The following is a 25,050-nucleotide window of genomic DNA, read 5'->3' as shown; positions in this document are numbered from 1 at the left end:
TTCATCTGAAAACTGCAGGGAGACCCTGTCAGAAACCTGTATCTCACTCAAAAAAGCACGGATGGTCTTTTTTCAAAGTTTCTAGGCGTTTGGCAACACCATAGACCCAAAATAACACCCCAAATACCAGAAAAAGTCAGTTTTTCATAATACAGGATCTTTAACAATCTGTAGCAGCAGAGACATGCAGTCTGAAACTTTTTTGAAAAACTGCTATATATCAGGATTTCAAATGCCATATTATGTTTTGCAGGTTTTTGTCATTGATCAGATCAAATTGTGTCATGGTATTAGAGTTGGTTATAGGTGGACATATGGACAACACACTTCTTTTCTTGGTATGGTGGCACCAACCGCTTGTCTAATTTTCTGAATTTTGGCAGTGCAAAAGAATGCAAATTCATTACAAGCCCTGGTAGATAGATGTTCAGAGGCTTCTCACACAGTGTGGTTTGTAAAATGACGACAGTAGCAAACAGGGCACGTGCATTATTATTGTTTTTGGTGAAAACAAAATTGAGTGGGTGGTAAAAATTTCAGTGATCTGCCAAAGAGGCAGGTGAAGCATAAAGTTAATTTCAGACCTGTTCACGTGGCCTTTTTTCTGCTGGGGAACTAATGATATGCCTAATGATATTCCAACCGTCCAGTTAAGTCAAATCTGTTGTGTCCTTCAATGTAATTCCTCTTTAATGATATAAAATTTAACGAGTAAAAGTCAATTCAGGGAAGATAATTAGCCTCCTTTTTTATGTGGCCTGGATAATGGATAGGGGCATGTTGTCACAAAAAGGTTGAGAACAACTGGACTAATGGAACATAAATACCTCTTATAGCATACACATTTCTGTAACTGACAATGTACTGGTACTTCTCTCACATACAGACTAACTTCCTACACCAAGTGCCCTACAAGGGTCCTTTTATTAAATGGTCACTCCAGAACCAGGACCATTCACAAACTTGGAGCACATTTGGAAAATATTGTATGGTTATCCATAGCATCGCATTCCAGAGGGCCAGAGTGAGACAGAGCAGTTTCGTGAACAGTTAAAATGACATTCTTAGCTGAATTTTGCAACTAAAGAAACAGTCCAATGAACACTCATAGTTCAGTCCCCTTCCTTGTGTGGAAGAAAAGCAAGCCCAAACAGGTTTTCAGTGTCAATGTTTTTGTTATCTCTAAATCTACAACAGTTTACCATCATCTGAAATAGAGTAAACAAAAGAATATTTTACACCAGGTAGAAAAATAATGCTAAGCCTTCTTGCATGGCGCTAATGTTATTATATTGTATTATTATTTCATATTAACACTGAATATTTGTAGTGTATATAATAGTTGGCATCTTCGCCCAGAGAGATAACTGGGATTGGCTCCAGTTACCCCTGCGACCCCTTGAAAAAGGGGGGATATAGCAGTTACATCCCCGCAACCCTCATGGATAAGCGGCACATAATGAGATAAGATGAGACTGAATATTTGTCCTCTGTAACTCATGTGCTGCTTGGTTGGAAAGCAACTGCACTTGTGTGTAGAGTCCATGTAGAAGACATGGCATTCCTGAAATTAAAGCGCACGTTGTGGGCCCAGATGTGTGTCAGCGTATTGGTGGTGCTTCCAACCTTACTTTAAATGATAATTTTACAGGCCTTACAACTAGCACAGTAGTCATCTCGGTTGACTGTGGCTCAAGGAGTTAGAGCAGGTCTTACACTCTTTGGAAGATCAGTTGTTTGATCCCCCGTGACCACACACCCCAGCGTGAGCACTTCGCTTCACTACATCAGCTGGCTGGTTGGTACCACCATTGCTGAGAGGAAACAAAGGTTGCTCAGCGATGTTGCGACTCTTCTCTGTTCTGTTGAAACAAGATCTGAAAATGATCAACCCCTGGAGCTTGGCTATTCATCAATGAATACAATTAGCATGTTCTATTTATAGTAACATCATTTTCATTATATATCATGTAGAGACAAGCTGAATGTTTTTCAGTTTGATATTTTGCATGACTCAAAAAGTTTTGCCATAAAATGATGGGGAGGAGGGGTGAAAGAGAGAGGGTGGAAAGAGAGAGAAAGAGAGGGGGGGAGGTTTGTATTGTAGCTGCAGTCAGCATCCTCAATCGCCTCCAGTAACACATGTCAGAGAACTTCAATTCATCAAAAGAATGGGAGAGGGAGGAGAGGGAGGGAGAGATATCAGCATTTTTTTGCAAGAAACAGCACATGCACCTACACAGAACCAGGTTCTATCATTCCTTCTCTCCCTCTCTCTCTTACAAACACACACACACACACACACACACACGAACATCACATTAGAAACACACACAGAGACAATTTTCTTCCTCCCTCACGCTCCAGTGATCGCAGCCACACTGACTGCTGGCTTGCCTCCATGTACACACACACACGCACGCGCGCACACACACACAAGCACGCCCGCACGCGCACACACACACACACACACACACACAGACATGCATACATACTGAGTCAGACTCACAATGACTCTCTCTCACACTCTGAGTCACACACACTGCAGCAGAGTGCTCTCTCTCTCTCCCCCTCTCCCCCTCTCTCTCTCTCTCTCTCTCTCTCTCTCTCTCTCTCTCTCGCTGTGCTCGTCCCGCCTTCTTGCAAGCAGAAAACACTCTGGTCTCTATCGCATGGGACCGGCTGCTGCTTCTTGAAGCTCCATCTCTCTCCTCACTCTCTACCAATCATTCTTTCTTTCTCTTTCCTTCTTTCTTTCTTTTCTTTATTTATCTCTCTCTCTCTCTCTCTCTCTGCTCATCCTGCCTCTCTCTCTACCTCAACGTTCAGAACAGGGTTGTATATTGTCGGGGTTGAGGGGGTTTGTATTGTCAGATTGAGGAGGGACCATGCAGCATCCTGGAGGAACATGCGTGGCATTGCCCAATGTGGATGCCTGTCCTCAGCTGTCCTGTGCCGCCCTCACCTTCATGTATTTACAGCAGGTGAGTGTGTGTCTGTGCATGTGTGTGTGATTTTGTAAACATGAATTTACATCTTGTGTACATGCCAGTGACTGCTGATGCTGGACATGGGAAGTGGAATGGAACAGAGCAACTGCATGCTCTCACTTGCAGGGCAGAATCAGAGAAACAGTGTGTGGACATCTAGCAACTGTTAATGCGTAGTGTCAGTTTGTGCCAGTTTGGGGAGCATCAGCCCTCCTTGTCCTGCTGTCATGCTGGTCGGTACAGCTGATACTGGGGCTTTTTCCTCTGAATCTATGAAGATGAAGCAGGTGGAAGTTTGCTTCCAGAAAGGTCCAGTGGTGTTGGCATTTGTTTGTTGGAGAGGCACTGGATCAGGACTAACCCCTTCTCTTTGTTAATTTATATCCTATGATACAGAACACTTTGTAACATGCTAACACTTTGCGCCACATTTTCAAAAAATAAGTCTGAGGTATAGAAATTGCGTTTTGTTTTAATCTCACATGATTATAATTGAAAAGATTGACCTGTTTTACTGCATTGTTTCTAATGTTGGGATAGCATAGGAAAACATTATAACTTTGAATAAGCTGTTGTCTAGATTGTTGTCCAATCAATTTGGGGGTGTTACTAGGTTTCTGGCTGAAGGTTAGACTTATAGAACTGGGTAGTGTTAGGCAATTTTGCTAGGGTATGGTTACTATTTTTAGATTAATACTGGGTGAGAATTTTAGTAACTTTAATTTTCACATAGGGTCTGTGGCTGCCAATGTTAATAAAACATATTTTCATATTTAAATATATCTTTTGAAGCATAACAAATCATTTTGTTTTAATCCATGGTAAGGAAGAAAATTGCAACCATAAGTGAAACATACAATTTCAGACTGGCCCTTTGCATTTCAATTTGATTTGTGTGCCAAATGTAACTACTTTTAGTTAATATTAAATGAAAAGTGCCCTTTTCCTGATAGGTATTATGAAGGATGATTTTCACTGTATTTGAACATATTTCACAAAAGAGGTCAGAAAGAGTCCCTACATCATCTTTTTTGTGGGGGTTTTAATACAGCTCTGGGCTTGTTTCCCAGTCCATTAATTTATTGAATTATAGTTGTTTTTTTTACTTACATTTTTATTCTTTATACGTTTATGTAGTACATATACATATATACATACGGTATATAAGGTAGTAAGCATGGATCATGGACATTGATCTATTGTATTTATCGCATTTATTTATTTATGTATTAACTCATTTATTACTCATTCATTGTAACGTACGTCACTCCAACATGATATTAATACTAATTATGTGTTTATTTGTGTAGCACCTTTAAAATCCCATCACCCCCAGGAATATAAGCAAACAAACAAATCAAAATGTAATCTAATCAATTGTATTTATATAGCCCAAAATGACAACCACATTGCCTCATTAGCTTTACAAGCCATACACTGAAAACCATCCTCTGTCGTTAGACCCTCCATTCAAGTGAGGAGAGAGGACGAAATCTCAGGAAAAATCACAAAGGAGGGATCCCTCTCCCAGTTTACAAAGTGCATTGACAGAATATCTGATACAAGTAATTCTACAAACAAACAAATAAAACATGTATTCACACTGACTTACTGGATTATAGCTTTATATTGTCAATTTATTTTGTGGTATAGTTTTTCACTGTATTTGTTACCCTCCTTCACTTGTTATATCTTCATAATAGCTTTCTAAATCTGACTTCAAGCTATGTATTGGTTGTGTTGTGACACTTTGCTTTAATTTTTGCTCTATATTGTGTCCAAATCTGCTACCCTCCACCATGCCTTCTTTGTTCACTTTTTTCATTTTTCACTTTTGGATTTCTTTTGTATTTCCACAATTATCACACATGTGTTGTAAGCATTAAACTAAAGACACATATTCATCTTTTAGTTGGGTAAATTGTATAAAGAGTGTGTGAGATGTAAACTTATTTAACATTTAAATGAAAGACAATAATTATTGAGGGATTTGAAGAAAATAATAGGTAACCTAAAATACTTACAAATACTAAATATTGTAATTCATTCATACATGTTAACTTGTAGTTATCAAATGCTGCATCATCCAAGCAAAATTTCATCTTGAAATACTGTAACTGTATAACAAAAAAATAAAACAACAACAGCAAAATGGCTAGCTTGGTAAATAATGGAAGTTGCAGCAAGGAGGCAGCCATCTTGAATTTGATATAGGTCTCCAATTCTTGTATTGCATTAATAATCAACAAATGTATTGAACAAACAGATTTTTCAGGTATACATTGATCTACTGATTATGTAGAGGTCTCAGAAACTCGTGAATCAAATATGATACCATTAACGTTATTGGGTTTAATCATTTCATTCTAATACTAGTGGCCATAAACTTCCATAGAGCATGCTGCTCTGCACACTAAAAAAACATTGTATTTCTTCAACATAAGCATGATTTTACTGTTGAATCAGGGTTGTTCAGAGCAACTGTATGTATAGTAGCATGCAACACCAATTGCAACAACATTAGCACGTGAAGCATGTGAATAAGGAATTTTGTGAACTACGAGCAAACTAAAAAGTCAATAATTCACTCTGCTGTTATACAAAGACTGTAATGAGTGGAGATTGTGAATGATGATGCTCTATCAGAGAAAGAAACCATTGTTATGATGATGACAATTTCTTCTTCTTCCCTTTTTGTTTGTTTGTCTCACCGTTGCATTAACAGGATTGGGGTAAACATTTTTAGCATGTTTGCACGTGTTGGTGTGTTTACAAGAATTAAGATAAAAGCAACTTTCCTCTGAATGATGAAGCTGTTGAATGGAAAGGCACATTTTGTTGGAGAGCAGTGTTTACACCGCTGCTGCTGTACATTGGCCTCATGTTCCTCTGTCATTGTACAACCCACATATCGATCATGAGCTGTGATAAGTCCCAGCAGATGGTGCCACACTGTTACACATCCATCATTGTGTATTCCATACAGTATCAGACTTTCAAGGGACTCTGTCCCGTTACATATAAACACCAGTACAAAACGATGCCTATTTATATCTGCACTGCCTGGGCCGGGATGACGGCCAGTTCGGTAACACGTGGGATAGTACTGTAATTTGACATAAGACAGTTCCTTTGTTATGATATTTGCTCTGAAAGGCTAATTTCATGAACTGCAAAGAAAAATAAAACCAAGACACTGGTTGGTACCATTATGTCATGTAATAAAAAAAGAAAAACAGATATATGTCAAAGAAAGTTGATGTGCTGATGTCGCTTTATCTCAGAGTTTAGATTAGAGTAAATATGGTTTTGGCTCATTGGACAAAACGTGATAAAATGTAATAATATTAATAAAACTTTAGCCACAGATAATTCAAATAATATAACATATACATAATATATCAAATAAATAAACACAACAAAATGACACCTAAGAATTACATTTCCAATGTCACTGTAATTGTGTATATGACAATTAAGAACTGGTACAACTATATAGACCAGAGAGTGTGGGGCTTTGAGTGTGGGATGGTAAAGAGTTCCAGAGAAAAAGAGCAGCAGCTGCAAAGGCAAAGATATTGAGGGCCTTGTAGGCGATGAGAGGATTTATGGAATTTGCTGTTGCAGTATTCAAGCCTGGATGTGATAAAAGAAAGAATAAGTGTCTGCAGCACAAAGTGACAGCTTGGCGATGTCTTGGAGACGGAAGAAGGCTCCTGATCTGATTAAATGACCTGACATATTTCAAAGTTATATACACAATGTACTGAATAGACAAAATAACTAGAAAAAGAATTCAGAATTATCAATAATTTTTGCTTGATATTTAAGTTTTAAAAATGGGATGATGTGACGGATGTTTAATTCAGATATTGGGCAGATTTTAGTAAACAACACAATAAATAGAAATGTTGTATATTGTTTTCCATTCCTTTTTTTGATTTGAGTTGTATATGCAGACACTGTAGACATATGCTTTTACATGGGGTTTACTGTCTCAGAACGGTGTGTGTAACAATGGATCCATATCAGTGTTTTGTGATAAAACAGGCTTGGTTATTTTCCACTTCTAAAAGCTCTGTGGGGATTAGAAAGAGAGTGTCGACATATTGACACACAGCAAGGGGCCCCAGGTTGAAGTCCCAACCTGGGGCCGCTGCAGCCAGGACATAGCCTCTGTACATGGGATGCCCGCTCTACCAACTGAGCTAACGGGAGCCCCTGTCTTCTAATCGTATCTGAATATCTAGTCCACTATTTCTCAGGATTTCATTAAGTTAATTTTGGGCATCACATATAAAGTTATTCCTAGTTACTGCTTTGTAGTTAATAATATTGACTTAAATATAACATTAACTGTTAGACAACATTTAGTTTCATCTTGCAATAAATTAAACTTTGCATTGATATTACACAGTGTTTATTTTACAGCATGGATTTCAGTAGCCTCTCATGTGTTTTTATGACCCAGTTTTTGAGCACATCATCATTGTGGGCCTTCTGCCACTGCGTCTTGAGAGCAGAGAGAGGTAGAGAGAGAAAGAGAATGTAAGGCAACGAGTGAGACGAAATAAAAGTGTGACAAAAGCAAAAGCCTGAAGCAGATGAAATAGTTTCACGGTGCTCCAGGATAAAAGTGCTAAACGACGAGAAAATGGCTTCTGCAACCTGACAATTTGTCATTAAACAACTTTATTCTGTTAGTCTCATTCCCTTATCCAGCTTTTCATCCATTGCTACATGCAGTGAGAGCATGGTGTGTGTCTGTGTGGGTGTGTGTGAGTGAGAGCTTTTGTTTTCAGATTGCACAGTTGGAGTATTCCAGATTCTGTTTAATTTGTTGCCATGTTATGCCAGAGCATTGTGTGTGTGTGTGTGTCAGCGTTTGTGCGTGCGCACATGTGTGTGTTTGTGTGTGTCTTGGCTACATAGGGAATTTGGGTCTTTGAAGCTATATATAGTTGAGCCATGTAAGACATTTTGAATACATCTGAAGCCATTCGGGGATTCTGTGTGTGTTTGTGTGTGTGTGTTTTGTGTGTGTGTGTGAGTGCATGTGTGGGTGTGTGTGTGTGCGTGCGTGCGCTCGTGCATTTTCAGATAGCTTTGCACAGAATTTATTATTATTTATTAAAAATAATATTTATTATTTAATTTATTTTGAAAATGCATTACAGGATTTTTCTTTTTTAGAAGTTCTCAGTCTAGGACAGAAATGTCTGATAGACTGGAATCATAATGGCCACGCAGTGCATACAGGCAATCTTTAATCATGTACACGACATGTTTCCCTGCTCATGTGTTAGTGTAAAATAATAAATGTTGGGCAAATTATGGGTAGATGCGCTCAGCCAACAGCAAAGAAAAGACCAAAACTCTCCATGAGAAAAAGTGTGACTTCTCTGATATATTAGTGATCAGTGCTCATTGCAATTTTGTTTGTTTGAGGGTATGCACCACTTCTAGGGTATCTCCACCAATTTGACACATTAAAGTGTGTTTACAGGTCTTGGGCCGTACAAGTACATTTTTGAAAGAAAATAGTATAAGGCTTTTTGTGGCTTCAGAGTATGCTGTATGTAATCTGATAAACTGCCTCTAGCAATGTCATTAAGTTGCATTGTGGGTAAGGAAAGGGGCCAGGTTTTGTAAAGGAAGAAGAATGTTTGGAATGAAAATGCAAAATCTTTGGTTCTGCTCTAGTAATCATTTGTTTTTAAACTGTCCATAATGAGTCCAGCAGTGGTATAGGAAGGCAATATAGTGAACTGCTACATATATTAACCACAATGTAATCAAGCCACTGAGTGACATCACTGAAGGTAATTCATCAGAGACCATGCTTACTCTGGAGCCACCATAGGCTTTATACTCCTTTATTTGAATTCACTCAGTTTTAACGTCATTAAAAACTGTTGAGCTGAGCAGTATAGAGTTTCTTTTAAAAGTTAACCAAAATGATCTGAAACCAGTGGGCCCCTGGGAAATAGGAAAAACACGTTTAAAAATTACATTCACTTGCATGAATTGTTTAACGGTTCTCAGTACTTGAAGTTGTAAGCATATAAGATTCACTGGGCTGGTGTGATCCTTTAAGATGGCACCTGAATTACTGCTTAATCTTCAGGCTCTGTCTTATAATTACTATAATTATTATCTTTATGATAGGAGTGTAATGACTCTCCAAATCTCAATTTTTGTTTTTTAGCAATGACGGCTATAATGTTGTTAGAATTTTACATCTGGATTTGTAAAGATTTACAGATTACTGTTTCTGTGCCTCGACAACTGTAGTTTTCAGTTTTCTAATTCATTAGGGTTCGGCAAGAGACCTTTGCTAATTACCTGTTTTACTTCGATTGCTTCCCTAGTTTGCTGGTTCTCTGTTTTTGTAGAGTTTTGATGTAGCACCTAAATAAATGGCTTTTTCTGTATGTTTTTTTCCGCTCCATAAACTATTCTGCACAGCATGCCAGCCGATTCAGGAACAAGTGGCTTTTCAGCCAGTCTCTTCACTACAAGTGGGCTGTGTATGCTTTCACAGAGCTGCGTGTTGTTGTACGGGAAAGCGAGCCCTTGTTGAGAGTCAGCTCTTGTTCAAAGAGTGGATTAAAAGTACTATTGTCAGACCTGTGAAGAGACAGAGCGAGAGCAAGGAGCAAGAGACAGGAATATAGTGTCTGTTACAATTAGCAGAAAAACTAGAAAGAAGGTCTGCGCACACTTTATCTCTCTTTTTAGGATTTCTTTTCTTTCAATGAATTACAAACATTTCACAGTTTTTCTCATTTTATATTTCCTTGTGTTTTAGCCTTACCACTTACAACAGAATGCACAAACTGTCATCCACACTTTCAATATATTCTGATCATTACTGAAAAGGAAAACATGTCAAATGTGTCAAATGAAGTTATGAAACATTTCAAGTTCAGTTGCACACATTACTGACTACAATAGGGGTAGTGATACAAACATGCTTTTTATGACTGCCTCCAGCCGTAACCATTAATAATATGATCAGCTCATGAAAGCCTTAAAAGGCAGAAGGCTGTTTGTATTTTACATTATAAATTATTATCATTTTAAAATCTCACCAAAAGATCCAAACCAATCAAAAACCTCATGCAATTTATTTCTCTGTGTCACAGAGATCTATAACATTTTCTACAAACTACACTGGGCAGCTGTTTCAGGAAATTATAATGATACACCAAAGAGTGGGAGTGCAGGCAACACAAAGCTTTTATCCTCTTCTCAGCATTTCAGCAAACACAGAACTGTCATTTCTCAATGAAAATGAAAACATTTTACTTACTTATACTACACTAACTACTTGCTAGCTGTTTGGAGCTGCTGGTTCTCAAACAACAGCATCAGATTCACTTAATATTTTCCATGTATTTCTATTATTTGGAAACTTGGGCTTAGTCCCTTTTCTCCTGTAGAGTTCACTGCAAAAAGTTCTGTGCTTGCTAATCTGATGCTGTTTTTTCTTTCCAATTGTTTCTAAAGGATCATTATTATTGTTATAGTCTTGATTATTTGTATGAATATTTGTTTAATGCCTTAATTAGCCAGGAAATTTTGACTTGGTAAAACAAGCTACATACAGTGCACTTAAAGTGAAATAATCCTTAAATTGTAGTATAAATAGATATCTAGTTCTCTCAAGGTAAGGACCTTCCAGATAAATATTACTTGCCTTGTCTTGACAAGTATTATTGTCTTTGAGTAATTTTTAACTCAATAAAAGGAAAATGTCTGCAAAAAAATCACTTTTAAGCACATTTTAAAAACTTTGTTTCTAATAAGACAATCTTATATTACGATTTTAAATATGGTCTGACCCGTTTGAGGGGTGTACAGTTTTAGGACAAATATCTCATTTCAAGTTTTAGTCTTGCATTCAAAAAAGTTAAATTATTTTGTTACATTCCACTGAAAACAATGGTGTGTCAGATAGTTTGCATCCCCCTTGCTCAATGTCCATTTCCAGTAAGACTAACATGCTCACTGGAAATGCTATTAATGTCAAAGGTCATAAACCAAAGTAATGGATGGATTGAAGTTTTGACCTGGTGTTGGTGCTAGATGAAAAAAAGGAGGATCTCCATGGTTAATACAATTTATCCTGAGGGGAACATGAATGTGAACCAAATGTCATCCTCTGAGGGACATAAATGTCGGCACAAAGTTTAATGGCAATCCATGTCATATTTGATGACATCTATTGTTCTGTAACAAAGTGTTAAACCCTTTAATAGACATTGCTATTATGATAGCCAACTCAAACTATTAACTGGGATTGTGGTATAGTGATTATTGATGAAACCTGCTTGTCCAAAGGTTGTGGTTTCAAATCCAGTTGTGGACATGTGCTGGGCTTCTTGTAAGAGGTTTTTGCTGAGAATATGCGAAAATTAAGAATGCAAAAATACTTCAAATTAGGTATGATGTTTATTTCACTTGTTACTGTGCTAAAGCAAGCCTTGTTTCAGCTAATATTTACATGGGCTTTTTGTTCTGTTGGCAGATGAGTTTTCTTATTTTAAGGTATTTTCTATATATTAGTGCTTTTTCCTTGGTTTTAGGAGCTGACTTTTTGTAGTGTGAGCCATGCTGCTTTCTCTTTCACAAAGAACACTTGTTTTAAGTATCAGCATAATCACATTTCACTGTTATTAAGTATTACGTAATGTATGTAAAACAATAGAGATTTCCTGGGATATTAACCATTTTATCATGTTTATCATCATTGCAATTGCTAATTCCGCTTCTAGTGGTGGCTATTGCAAATCCAACTAATCCATTAACATTTTTTTTAACATCACACCATCTTAAAGTGTTAGGAAAACAAATTGTGAAAATTGTTACATTTAGACTGATATTTTCTTTGAAGAACATCATGAAGAACATCTTGAAGAACATATTGGTTTTTATTTATTCAAATGGAATTGTGTAGCAATTATGGTATGTGTGAAGTTGTCACTGATATGGCTAAATGAGTGTATGTCCTGTTTGTAGGTGCTGTGTCATTTGTTGAACAATGTACATGCCCCTTTCATCTGTCTCTTCCACACACAGTTTCTCTCTCTCGCACACACACACACACACACACACACACTGTCCATGGCTGTGTGACATGCCAGCACTACACGGATGAATGGAGTAGATGATGAAAAGAGAAAGAGCGATGAAAGGAAAGGATGAAGGAAGTGAATTAGGAAGAAGAGAGAATAGAGTAGTAGGCCAAAGGAAACCAACTTCAGTCTTCCATGTTCAAAAATACATTTGCATACATTGTTTAAAAGGCAGGTAGAAAGCTGGGTACTCATGTATGGCTGTCATATTTGGCAAAGTTTGTTTTCTTGGGATGTGTACATGAGCTGGTTTTGGCTGAGAATCAGGTTAGAGGCAGTCAAACCAGCTTTGGGTTGGCATCGGCACCGGGAATAGGTTCACTGTATCTGGGATGAATCACATCAATCTGGAATAAGTCACACAGGCAGGTACACTGTATTCAGCTTGCTGGCCCAACACAAGCAGAGGCACAGTGTAGGTTGTTTTCACTTTTATTTAACTGACATTGCCTAAAACCCAGCTACCTGAATTTATAAAATATGACTGCACACCCGCCACCCTCCTCTGGGTCCTCTAATATGTGGGTCAGAGTTAAAAAGCACATGCAATCACACACGCTCAGACACATGTGTGATGATAAACTAATTTCTCTCTGACACACTTTCATATGTATTTACCTTTAACTCTAGCTCTCCCTCTCACACACAGACACACACTGTCAGTCACACACTGCACACATTCACACTTGCTGTTGTTGCGCCCTACCTTGTTTCTTGGTTTTAAGTACAATGTGTAGCGCAAGAGGGTTCTCTATCTAAACAAAGGACATTTGCAGAGTGTTGTTTTGGAAGGGCCAGATGGTACAGGGAGCAGAGGTGGGTTGAGTAGCCAAAAACTGTACTCAGTTACTTTTCATAAGCAGTTACTCAAGTGGAAATAAAAGTAGTCATCAAAATAATTACTTGAGTAAAAGTAAAAAGTACGAGCTAAAAAACGCACGTGTAAAGCGAGTAACTAAAAAAATAAGAAATGTAAAAAACACCAGCACACTTTTGTTACCGAAGTCAATTTCCTGTTGATTTGACAGGAAATACGGTATTTCAATCACAGATGGTCTTCGTCGAGAATTGACACCGTATTCTTTTTTTTTTTTTTTTTGTGGCACAATAGCAAATCTTCATCTACTGATTAGATAATCTGCCATATTTACACTAGGACAATATTCCAATTCTGTATCTCTCATGTATGATCACAAAATGTTACACTATACACTTTTATAAATAACATTTCTTGTTGCATTGTTTAGCTGTTGTTTCCTATTTAATTTTATGATTTGGAAAATAAATCACAACATCTTGAGTATAATAGACTGTGTCTGTTATGTCAAAAAGTAAATATAAGGAGTGTCCATGTGTTAGTGTCCTTAAAGTTCAGCCATTCCAGTACAAATTTCTCAGTTCCCATCACAATCAGATGTGGGATAATAAGACTACAATAGTGGATCAATTATTTATTTAGGTGAATTAGGAGATAATGCTGTGCCTGTGATGTTTTATCATTGGATATTAAGTACAAGGGTGTTCCCTTCTTTACTTAGACCAGAAGAAGAATACCTTTGGTTCAAACATTTTATCAGTCATGTCTACATTTGTGTGCATAATTTGTCCTCTACTGTTCTGTCTCTTTTGATTTGAAAGTCATACTCCTGCTGCTTTGAGTGGAGTCATGTGGAGTTGGTGCTGTGGTAGGATCGAGACAAAGCACCAGCAGACCTGGGACCAGCTGACGTACATGTACATAATACAATGTACATAAAATAATAAATACAAGTAGTATCATTAGTAGTGCCATTGTTTCCAAATGATGTAAATCATCAAGTAAGAGCAAAAGTAAGCAAAAGTATGCTACCTTAAAGAGTAACTGGGATACATGTTGAGTTGAGTGAGTGAATTGAATTAATTACCACCCAGGTCTAGTGGGGAGGCATTCCCACTGTACCTGCTCAGAGCCTGAGCCTCAGAGTTGGCCACAGAGCCAGATGTTATGGAGGATAAACACCTGGAGACACATTGGATCTGAACTCTGATCCGGAGCCTTTTACTGATAGGAGGAGAGCTTGGAGATTACTTTTCAACTCTTGCGAATAAAAAGGACATCTATATGATTCTTGTTTATCAATCTGACTGAAGCAGTTGTCTGCGAAGTTAACATCCAGTGTTTGCTGTTGACATACTATTATGTTGGCTGTGACTGGGGCTGGAGGAAAAAAAATACTTAAAATGTATAACATAGGTATTGTTGTTTTTAGACATTTAAATGCAGAATACCTAAATAATATATCTTACATGCTAGCAAATTAGCAAAACTTAAAAAAAAGTCTTCTCCATGCGTATTTGGTTTTCTGCTTCAGTTGTATAACACCCTGAGCCATTAAGCTTGAGGCCATGGGAAACAGTGCTTAATGTACAGCCCCAATATACTGGCCTCATAGGGGTATTTTCAATGCTACAGTGTTAAATTCATTGCAAACTTACACTGTCACAATTATTGCTGACCATAGCAGTTTAATAACTGTTTCATTGCTTTTGAATAAAACTCACTCTGTCTCTCTTCCTCCTTGTAAATACAATCTGATAAAACATTGCAGTATACTTACGACTCCAAGATGTTAAAATTCAGACTCAATTGTCGGCCTTCAGTGTATCGTCTGCAGTGATAAATCAGGTCTTTCCTATCATGTTTGTGACCACCCAAACACTTCTAAATAAACCCTGCACAAGAGATGAACACAACACACATTTGAGATGGTTCTAAAAAAAAACAAAAAAAACAAGACTGTTATGTGGGTTAAGACGATGCAATGCAGGATGTGTTAGAGGGATGGTGTGATAACGTTGGAGCTCCTTCACATTTTGCTACAATTGTTTTTTTGGTAATGTTCAGTTTTAGGCTTTGTTGCGGAAACACGCATTGCCTATGGCAGAAATTAATTAATCAGCGCTGTAAAAGAAATTGCAGGTTTTGGATTAAGAGCAGCTGACTTTCAAACTATCACTGCCAATGGTATATATTGGCTATACCATATAGCCCCAGGGAGGAGAAGAGTCGGGATAATAGTCATACTAATCCATCATGGATTTAAGGCTGCTCCTGGCCAGTGTCTTGTAACAGGAAAAAATGGACAAATGGGACCCAGGCTGACCAAGCTAAAGGAAATCAGAGACTGTTTTGTTCACATCTTTATAGAGACCTGTCTCACTACAACATCCTAGATAAAACTGTTGTACTTGACTGGTCGACCATGTTTTGAGTCGACAGAATGTAGGACTTAAAAAAGGACAGGGAAAGGTGGAGTCTGTGTTTACACAGTTAATACTTTTCTGCCCCCATGCAATCAAACTTGATGGACAGTGTTGGTGCTGATGTTGAACTTGTAATATGGAAATGCTGACCACACTATCATCACTAGGTTGTTGCTGCCGTTCACAGTCAGCCTGACGCTAATTTTAAAATTAGTATCAGGCTGCGCCAAATCAGACCAAGTCGCGTCAATTTGCTTTTCCATCACAAGTTTTACAGTGTTTAGTTGAGCCGAGCCACGCCTGCGATGGACCTGCTCTGGAGTACGGCCAAGCCACACTCGCCCCGTCTACAAGAAGGCTGCAGTGATGTTTCACCGCTGCGGCCAACCTGTGACAAGCACTCATCTCTCCCTCAAATGAGTGTGTTTTGCAAATCGATACTCAACTCATGTCTATATGGGAGACCTGAGAGAAAAACGCTTTTTAAAGTCTGTGTGTTCAGCTCTCGGTAATGTTTTAGCTTATAACTGAAACTCTTTAGTTTGTCTCGTGCTGTTTGGGCTTTCAAACTCCTGCTGTGTTTAATTGTTTCATCGTGTTCACTTTCAGCTCTTTTGGGAGTCATGTTTAGTCACTGCTGGTCAGGGTTAGGGTTAAGGTTTAAGTGGGTCATGAGTTGAAAACACATCTTCAAACAGGTAGCCCAATTGGGGTGGAAATTCAGATCCTTTGGCTGCCGTGCCAAGTCAAACCAAGTAGAGACAGGCCAGCAGATATGATGGAAAGATGGCAATAGTGCATTTGTTGGGGACTTTTTTCAGTTTTTGGTCAACACTGCACAGAGGAATAAGATGGTGTACGACGGTGTGTTAGGATATGTCTCATTCCTCTGTTGTTGTGGGTTTTAGAGTATGCATTGATTTGCTCAAAATAAGAAAAATATAGCATATTATTAGACTTCTATGTGGACCTTTTACTCCACCTGCTATTGAAGGAGTAAATGCAAGAAGAACAGAGTCGCCAAGAGAAAGCAGAGGAGTGGAGCGGGATAGAGATGAAGAAAAAGGGGGTGGGGGAGCGGTAGACTCCACAACCTCATTATGTCTGTTGGCATTTTAACTCCTTTTGATGATTTAGTAAGAAGAGAGGAAGGAGGAGGAGGGAAAGGGGAGATGTGTTCTCTCCTCCATCCATGACACCATTTCAATCCTACACTCACACATCCCTCGCGATGCTCTCCCCACGACGGAGAGAGAAGAAAGAGAAGTGAGTGTCTTTAATTTAGAGGGATCCCGAATGTGTGAAATCCTTTATGCTATCTGGGTCACAGTGTGCCTTACAGGCTGAAGAAATACACACACACACACGCACACATACTGCCAGCATGCTGGTTTGTTCGTTCATTCGTTTTTCCAGTGTCTCTCATGCAGAGTATATTTTGTGTAGGTAGTATTGTGCTCATATGCCAGGCAGTATGGCACAAGTCAGCCATATGTCAAACATTCAGTTTTCCCCCAGTAACATCAGACTTTAATTGCTCTATGTTGTCTTATTTTATTATATACACTATGTCGCCAAGAACATCTGAGCACTGAGAAAGTATGTGGACACCTGAATGCTATACCCATGTTTTCTGAAAATGCCATTGCAGAGCCAAAGGCATCACTCTGCTGGCATAACAGCCTGTAATCAGCTGGCTTTTTACATGATTTGACAACCTGGCTAAAGGTTGAGAAACAGAGACTTTTTTTTTTTGGTTCCACTTCCTACACATTTTTGGTATATTTGTGAACATTGCCATTGTTGATATTGTTGTTGAATCAATGTTGTGGTTGATGAAAAGGCAGTCATTAACTGCTGGTATATGACCAACAGGATCAAACACAAATTGTAGGAAGCAATCTAATATCTTTGTCTCATCCATTCTGTTTGAGAAGAACAAATGGGAGAAATCAAGGAATGACATACTCTCTGGTTGCCATCTGGAATATTTAGAACTGTTATTACATGTGTTACTCTCAATTAAGCAAAATTACAGTCAAGGGTGAACTTTACCACCATCAGAGGCACGACAGTGATGCCAGGACCATGGCAGTAATGAGCATCACTGAACAACCCAATTGCAAGAATAAAAGGCTGCTGGTTGGGTTTAGGCACAAAAAAGGATTGGTCAAGGTTTTGAAAAATATTTGTTTGGGTTAAAATACCTGTTTTAGTCATCACAAAAACAAACGTGGAGTTATATATATATATATATATATCCCATGATCTCACACTTATGCTGTTTTTCCACCAGCAAGCCAAGCCAAGCTGATTTGCTTTTCCACCGCCAGTTTTAATGCACTGCACTGAGTTGTGCTGAGCCACTCAGTGATGGACTTGCTCCGGTTTAGGGCCAAGCCACACTTACTCAACTCCTGTCCGTGCAGGCAACATTAGAAAATGACGTTTGTAGCTTCTAACTGAATCTCTTTATTTTCTCTCGTGCTGTTTGTATTTTCAAACATCTGCTGTGTTTCGCCGTTTCGGCGTGTTCACTTTCAGCTTGAGTCATGCTTACTTACTGCTGGTGAAAACACAATGTTTCCTGGAATGCTGCTTTATGACTTATAAAAGTGTTTAAATGACTAAATAACAGGAAGCTTTTATTGTGAATAAGTTATAGTAAATTAAATGTTTTGTAAATGGATATTTACTTTGTTTGCGGTGATTCTTCGATAGTACTGCAGGGATAGAGACAAGCCCCACTGGATTATAAAACATCTTAGCTGTAGACCAGTTGTGGTGGAAATGCAAATCCCTGTTATGCCAGGCTGTAACTCATATGTGGACGTGTCAATATGGTACATATCCTATGACATAACACCTCAAATTTTATCCCTCCTGCCCCACTTTTTTAGCGCCCTGCTCACTGTCACAGCTGATGTAGGATGTTGTTTTTGTTTTTATGACTAAAACTATGTGTATGCACAAAGACAGAAATATGCATACACATTCTCTTCGTCAGATTTATAAACCTGTGCATATACCTGATTCTGTTTTATAAATCTTAGTCATTGCGGAAATAGGTGCACATGCACAGGCTTAATTTCCACTCCCACATCTATCCATAAATGGATAGAGAAAAGCCCTTAAACATCCTCTTGTGTATTGATAGTTATAACTTATTCATCAGTGATTCACACAACTGTTAGGCCTCTGGGTATTTATTGTACTGTATATGCACATGTAAGGCTACCTGTAAACCACCATTACGGTAACCTCTTAATCTTTATTATCAAACATCAGGAGGAGAATCAATGTTCAATCTATAGAGCTCATACCAGTGTTTAGAGCTCACAATTCAGGATCTTGTGAAAATATCAGTTAGGGCTGGGGCTCAACGACATAAATTCGTCGACATGAATAATTTGCGTTGACGCGTCGTCCCAAACAGGAAGTGGTAGTACCTGCCGAGGCTGAAAATAGCCCCTCTCACACAGAGACGCTGCATTAATGCCACAGCGGTGGTTCGTCAATTCTCCGCCGTTGGTCATTCACACAGAGCGAGGCACCGCTGGAATAAAGACGAACCGCCATGTAATTCACACAGAAAGCTGCGCTGCCGCTCCTAAAGAGACGTGACGGTACACGTCATGATGATGACGTCGGGGTGTTTCCCAGGTGTCCCCCCTGTCAATCTAAACCCGCGGACCGTTTATAATGTGTAGTGATTGAGAACCCGGCCCCCTAAACATCCTGGAAGGTAAAAGAGTTTGCGCTAAATTACATTATTACATAATCGCCATCAGTAAACAGGTCGCTGCATGACTCTGTCACTTGCGGGGACGGAGGCTGTTTCTGGGGGAAAGTTCACTGAAGTCTCGGTCAGGAGGGCTGACCATCGCGGTGATTTCTATCAACACAACCACTTGAGTGAGTTAAATGTTTTTGCCAGTGACAGGTGCTGTTTTTCGGGCAGAAATGTGACGAAGAGTTGGTAGGACAGGCGGGAGGACAGACGCTGCTCCGCCTTCAACTGCGGTATTTTTTCCCTCATATAAGTTACCAACGACAGTTACAGTTACTACGTTACTTTTGTTTGGTCATGTAATGTTAAATTAATCGTAGATTAGTCGACTAATCAAAAAAATAATTGCTAGATTAATCGTTTGAAAAATAATCGTTTGGGACAGCTCTTATATAAATATCACTTCATGTAAATAAGAATGATAACATTTGTTACTCATGGTTAATTTAAAATTCAGTAAATAAATACCACTGAATGACATTTTACATTAAGCTCTGTAGATATTAAAATAACACAATCAGTGAAACTGGCAAAAAACCTAAACAAACAATGTTCTACTCCAAAGTTACGTCTCTCTTGTTATCTCGAGAATAAACATTTGTATACATTGTCTGAACAATGTATGTTGTACACACATTCTCATCACACATTCTGTCTTTCTGAATACCAATTTGTGCGCAGTAAAAGGCGTGTGCATGTTGTTTGTGTGTACAAATTGTTTGTACATCTGGGCCCAGATCCTTAAATTGAAAAACAATATATAAATATATTATACACTTAATATATAAATATATTGAAAAACAATACTTGTGAACATTTTCAAAATTCATAACATACTTTTGGCTCAATCCATATTTTTGGTGTTTAGCCTAAACAAAAATGTCACAAAACTGTTTGCTCTTCGGCTCACTGCACACCAGAGAGGGACACAGGCACCATCAAAGTCAGGTTGATTTAAAAAAGAAAAAAATAATAACTCACGAGGTCATAATCTGTAGAGGCCCACTGTGGTTCAACATGTATTCTAATGAATAAAAATGTTTAAAAATACCCCACTGTCAGATTTTATTTTTTTTTTTATCGCAGCCTGTGTTTAACAATAAATACACTGGCTTTTGCTCCAGCTCTGACGGTTACAGTGTTTCCATGGAAACGACCGAGGAATATTTTAAGTGATGAGCAAGGTGTTGTGCTCATTTATAGCACATTCTAAATGTTGAGTTGACCAATCAGATTTCTTGGGTGGAACTACTTGTATAATTGAAGTTTATTTAATGATCACTATGAAAACTTGATGACAGTTACAATTACTCAGTACTGCCCCCCTACACTGGAAAGAAGGGCAGTGCGAAGCTGGTGCCAGCAACTGTAAAGCTGCTTCACTTTTTGATGAACTTTTTCAATATATCACTTACACTCCATATCCAAACTGGGCAAACTAAAGCGATCTGGTCTCGTAGCAGCACAAACTTTACTGCATATTGCTCCCTGGTGATGTTTTTCCTCATCTTCCGCAGGTTTCCATGTGATTTTTACACAACCCTGATTCCAAAAAAGTTTGGACACTGTGGAAAACATGAATAAAAACAGAGACCATCTTGTAATGGGATCACACCAGCTGCATCAAACCACATCCATATTTAACCCCAGCCTTTGTTTCAGTCTCATCCACACTGATGTGAAGTTCTGTGACTGTATCTCACACAGTTGTGACTCGATCACATTGAAAAGATCTGACACATGCAGACTGGCAGTACTGAAGTTGGTATGGTGGCCGTTAACACACAAACAGACTCACAAAGTAAAAACATTATAAGTTTTCAGCTGGCTTTCATCATTTAATTGAAAATTAGCTGTTTTATGATGTGTTCCACTATTTGTGTAGTTTTATCCTTTATACAGTATGATACTGTATTTGACAAAGTTGTGATACTAACACCACTGAGACAGTAAAGATAAAGTCCAGACAACAAATTAAGTAAACTATTAACATAAAATCTAAAAAGCTCTGTTGGCATTTTTGCAAATGAAGGCTGGTTTGAAAATAACATTGAAAGGTGTGAAATTACTGTAACCTACAACAGCAGTTCTCATGCTAAATGCACATTTTTAGAGGACTTATTCCATCAAAGGAAATCAACAGGTTCATATTAAAAGCCTACTAATAATGGTAGGGCTAGAACACTTTGAATAAGAAATATCTGCTGGGGGTGGTGAGATTCAATCACAGAGGTTTGGAAACATAGAAAATGAAAGGACTGAAACTATTGGTGAATGAAAAATGGCATTTCTGTTTTGAAAAGTGACGAATACTAAGTTGTTGTTGTCCAACTTAAACTAGGTACATAACATAGATGCATTCATAACTAAAGATAGCTATATTAACCCAAAACACATGTTTACTTAAACATAACCACACTGAGAATGTACTATGAAGGTCTAGTGTGCCTGTGGCTTGTACACTAGAAACACTGGGAACGGTGAGATACGTCGCTGTTGGAGTCGCTGGCCATTGGCCTATTCAGTCATTAACTTTTGAGGGTGTGTTTGGTTATCTCAGTCATTGAGGTAAATTCAAATATTATTATTGAGAATTTACATTTTATTCTTTGTATATATATATTTTGATATATATACACCTCCATGAATACTGTTGCTGCCTTGACTTATACCATGATATAGGAACATAGCAGGAAGTTACTTTTGATGCTAAAGTTATAAGAATGTATAGATATAGAGGAAATCAAATTGCAGAGGAAAAAAAACAAACAAATATCTCTGCATTAACTGGATGTTGTTTGCATTTGTGCTGGCTGAAAGCACATTTTCTGAGCATACAGTGTCCAAATTACTGAATTACACCCCCAGTGAAAGTCAAGATTTTGAATCCCCCTCAGCTTCAGTGTGGTCTTTTGAAACTTAGCCTGACCTTTGACCTCCCTGTGAAGAGAGAAAATTACAAATCAGTGAAGCATCACATAATTTCTTGATATTATTTAGAGGAATTCAGGGCTTTGAAGCATGCTCTGAATTGAATTCCTGTGTTACCCAATTGATCACTGCACAGACAGTTTCATTCATCACTCTTTACAAACACACACACACAAGTGTGTGCACACACACACACACTCGACAGAAGGGTGCACGCAGATTGTCTGTGTGTATGTCGGGTGACACTCGATACTTGACATTCAGTGATGGAAGAGCACTTAAAGCAATAATTGGAAATGTTCTTAGAGACAGAAGAGAGTATTTGTAGTGTGTGTGTGTGTGTGTGTGTGTGTGTGTGTGAGTGCTCCATGCAGGAGAGCAACAGAGAGAAATATCTATAGAGTGAGAATTCTGAGTGAGCTGATACACAAAGACAGACACACCTACACACTGGGGGAAATCACAGAGACGGATGACCCTCATGGGTGTATTGACATCTCTCACGCTGAACAAATGGCGCAGTTGAGTTGCGTTCACTGACATCGATCTGAAAACTGTTTAACATTCCATCCTGGCCCCACCTTGGTTAGCCATAGAGCACAGAGATTCTCTCTCTCTCTCTCTCTCTCTCTCTCTCTCTCTCTCTCTCTCTCTCTCTCTCTCTCTCTCTCTCTCTCTCTCTCTCTCTCTCTCTCTCTCTCTCTCTCTCTCTCTCTCTCTCTCTCTCTCTCTCTCTCTCTCTCTCTCTCTCTCTCTCTCTCTCTCTTCAAAATATGAAATTATTTGGAAAACAAACCCAACAAATCTGTGGTCTCTGGCAGCAACAGGGCTGTAAAAATGTCATCCAATCAATTTTTGTGGCCCGAAGATTTTGTATGGACAGTCTACCATCAATTAATCTGCCCTTACCTGACCACCCTGCCCACCCTGTGCTGACTCCACTTGTCACTCATTGTGTGTGACTGGGGTCTAAACACAGTGCTGGAGCTATGGCGGACTGTTTACGACAAGAATGGCAGAGAATCTACAGCCACGCTTCTCATCATCAGCTGTACCTACCACAGCTTTCACTGCTGAACAAAGAGAGCTGTTCAATGCAGCCAGGAATGCATAGATTTGTACACTGGGGAGACAAAACAACCTCTCCACAAACGAATGGTGCAACACAGGAGGGCCAATACCTCAGGTCGAAACTCTGCTGTCCACTTATATCTGAAGAAGAAAAAATTATTCCTTTGAGGACAACAATGTAAACATCTTGGCCAGAGAAGACAGATGGTTTGAAAGAGGAGTAAAGGAATCCGTCTATGTCAAATTGGAACGACTATCTTTGAACAGAGAAGGTGGACAAAGACATTACTTATCACCCACTTACAATACTGTACTGAGTTCTCTTCCCAGACAGCTTAACAACCATTCACACCTGGGTTCAACTAGATTAAGAACCCCACATGAAAGTCAGTTTGACCAACGACTCTTAAACCAAGAGTCAACATCAGAGTGGCTTTTTAGTGATGGCGACAACTTAAGGAGTCAAGTGGCCTGAACACGGATGTCATGTTAGCGGTTTTTCTGTTGGACAGGTAATGAGCTGGTTGTTTTTTGTTGGGGAAATGTATTATTGTTCTGCATTATGTAGTCAACATAGCTAATGTTAGCTCCTCATCATGCTGTCGTATGTATTAACCCATCGTTAGCATCGATTGTTGTTGTTGTTAGCTAGCTAGCTATGATAGACTACTGCCATATGAAACCTATTTACATGTAACACTACCATTTACACGCAGGCCAACATTTACACATACTGTGGATCTAATCCATTTAGCAGTTTTAACACATGTAATGCTACCCTGGGCTGTGCATTAGCCAGATGAGCTGTATGTGAAAGCGGGATAAATTCTGTGTGCTTTACAAGTGGAAGGCAAAGTCCACTGTTCGGAGGTAATGGGAAGATTACATATATCTGAATATAGTTTGTATTGTATTTGTAAGCAGATGTTGTTAGATGGTATTTATTTGAGGTTCATTCATATAAGCTTTGAACTAGACATTTTACAAATGTGCTGACATATCCTATTTCTGTGTCCAATAGTTAGAGCGGGACGCATCAATTTCCACCCCTCGAAGCATCAGGTTCGTGACAGAACCACATCCTGCTGTTTCCACTATGTCTGCAGAGTCTCTCTCTGACAGGTGAGTGTAACTTGATGCTGATAGCAACATGGATCAGACCACTGTTACCCATGTAACACGTGTCTGGTGGATACATTTCATATATAATTTTTTCCTTCTTTCATATCAAGTTGGTTTGCTTTATGTGCATGAATATTCTCCTTAGCATGGATACAATACAAAAAAGAATGGCATCATTTCATTAGCTGCACCAGGAAAAACGTTCACTCATCTTGCGATTAGGTTTATTGACAACAAACTTTCGGTACTTAGACTTTGATCAGGTTTTCCTACAAGACAATGGTGGATGTGTTTTAAGTATAGTCATGGACTTACATTGCCCAATCAGTGCAGACAGATGTCCCTCAAAATGCCATCAAACACACCTTGACTAACACACTGATATCAATCAATGCACCTGTGTACACAATAGAAATAGTATAACAATATAAATGTAATACAAAAGTAGGTTAGAGCTTCGAAGAAATGTACTGTTGGAAATGGCTAGAAAAACAGCTTACTCTCAAAGATCACAGGACAGGCCAGCTCATGACGTCACAATAAGAAGGAAGACGTCAAGACCGCTAGAAAGCATGGTCTTATATTTCAAATGGGTACATTTCACAATAAAATTCACACGAGACAATTGGAATTTCTTAGGTTCAGTTCTGTAAATTCTGCACTAAAGGACATAGAATTAAAATTAGGCAAACACAAATTTAGATATACATATCTAGGCTTTATATAAATAGTTTAAGACAGAATATGATATGATAACCATAAA

General features: G+C 38.5%; 1 protein-coding gene across 7 annotated transcripts in view; it reads left to right on the top strand.

Moving 5' to 3' along the window:
* Positions 1-2,568: 2,568 nt before the first annotated feature.
* Positions 2,569-25,050, top strand: part of rbfox1 (RNA binding fox-1 homolog 1) — a 176,504-nt gene continuing 154,022 nt past the window's right edge. For 2 of the 7 annotated variants that reach the window (XR_003982660.1, XM_030407447.1), the window contains exon 1: positions 2,571-2,984. Coding sequence is in view for 5 of the 7 variants with exons in the window: in XM_030407447.1 (XP_030263307.1) it covers positions 2,889-2,984 (96 nt within the window). In the remaining 2 variants the exon portion in view is untranslated. Of the gene's footprint in view, positions 2,985-25,050 lie in introns of all 7 variants that reach the window. The other 5 variants (XM_030407443.1, XM_030407448.1, XM_030407444.1 and 2 more) reach the window with 4 other exon arrangements.

The sequence above is a fragment of the Sparus aurata genome, chromosome 23 (genome assembly GCF_900880675.1).
Source record: "Sparus aurata chromosome 23, fSpaAur1.1, whole genome shotgun sequence".
Taxonomy (NCBI): Eukaryota; Metazoa; Chordata; class Actinopteri; order Spariformes; family Sparidae; genus Sparus; species Sparus aurata.
This window is presented reverse-complemented; position numbering and strand designations above follow the sequence as displayed.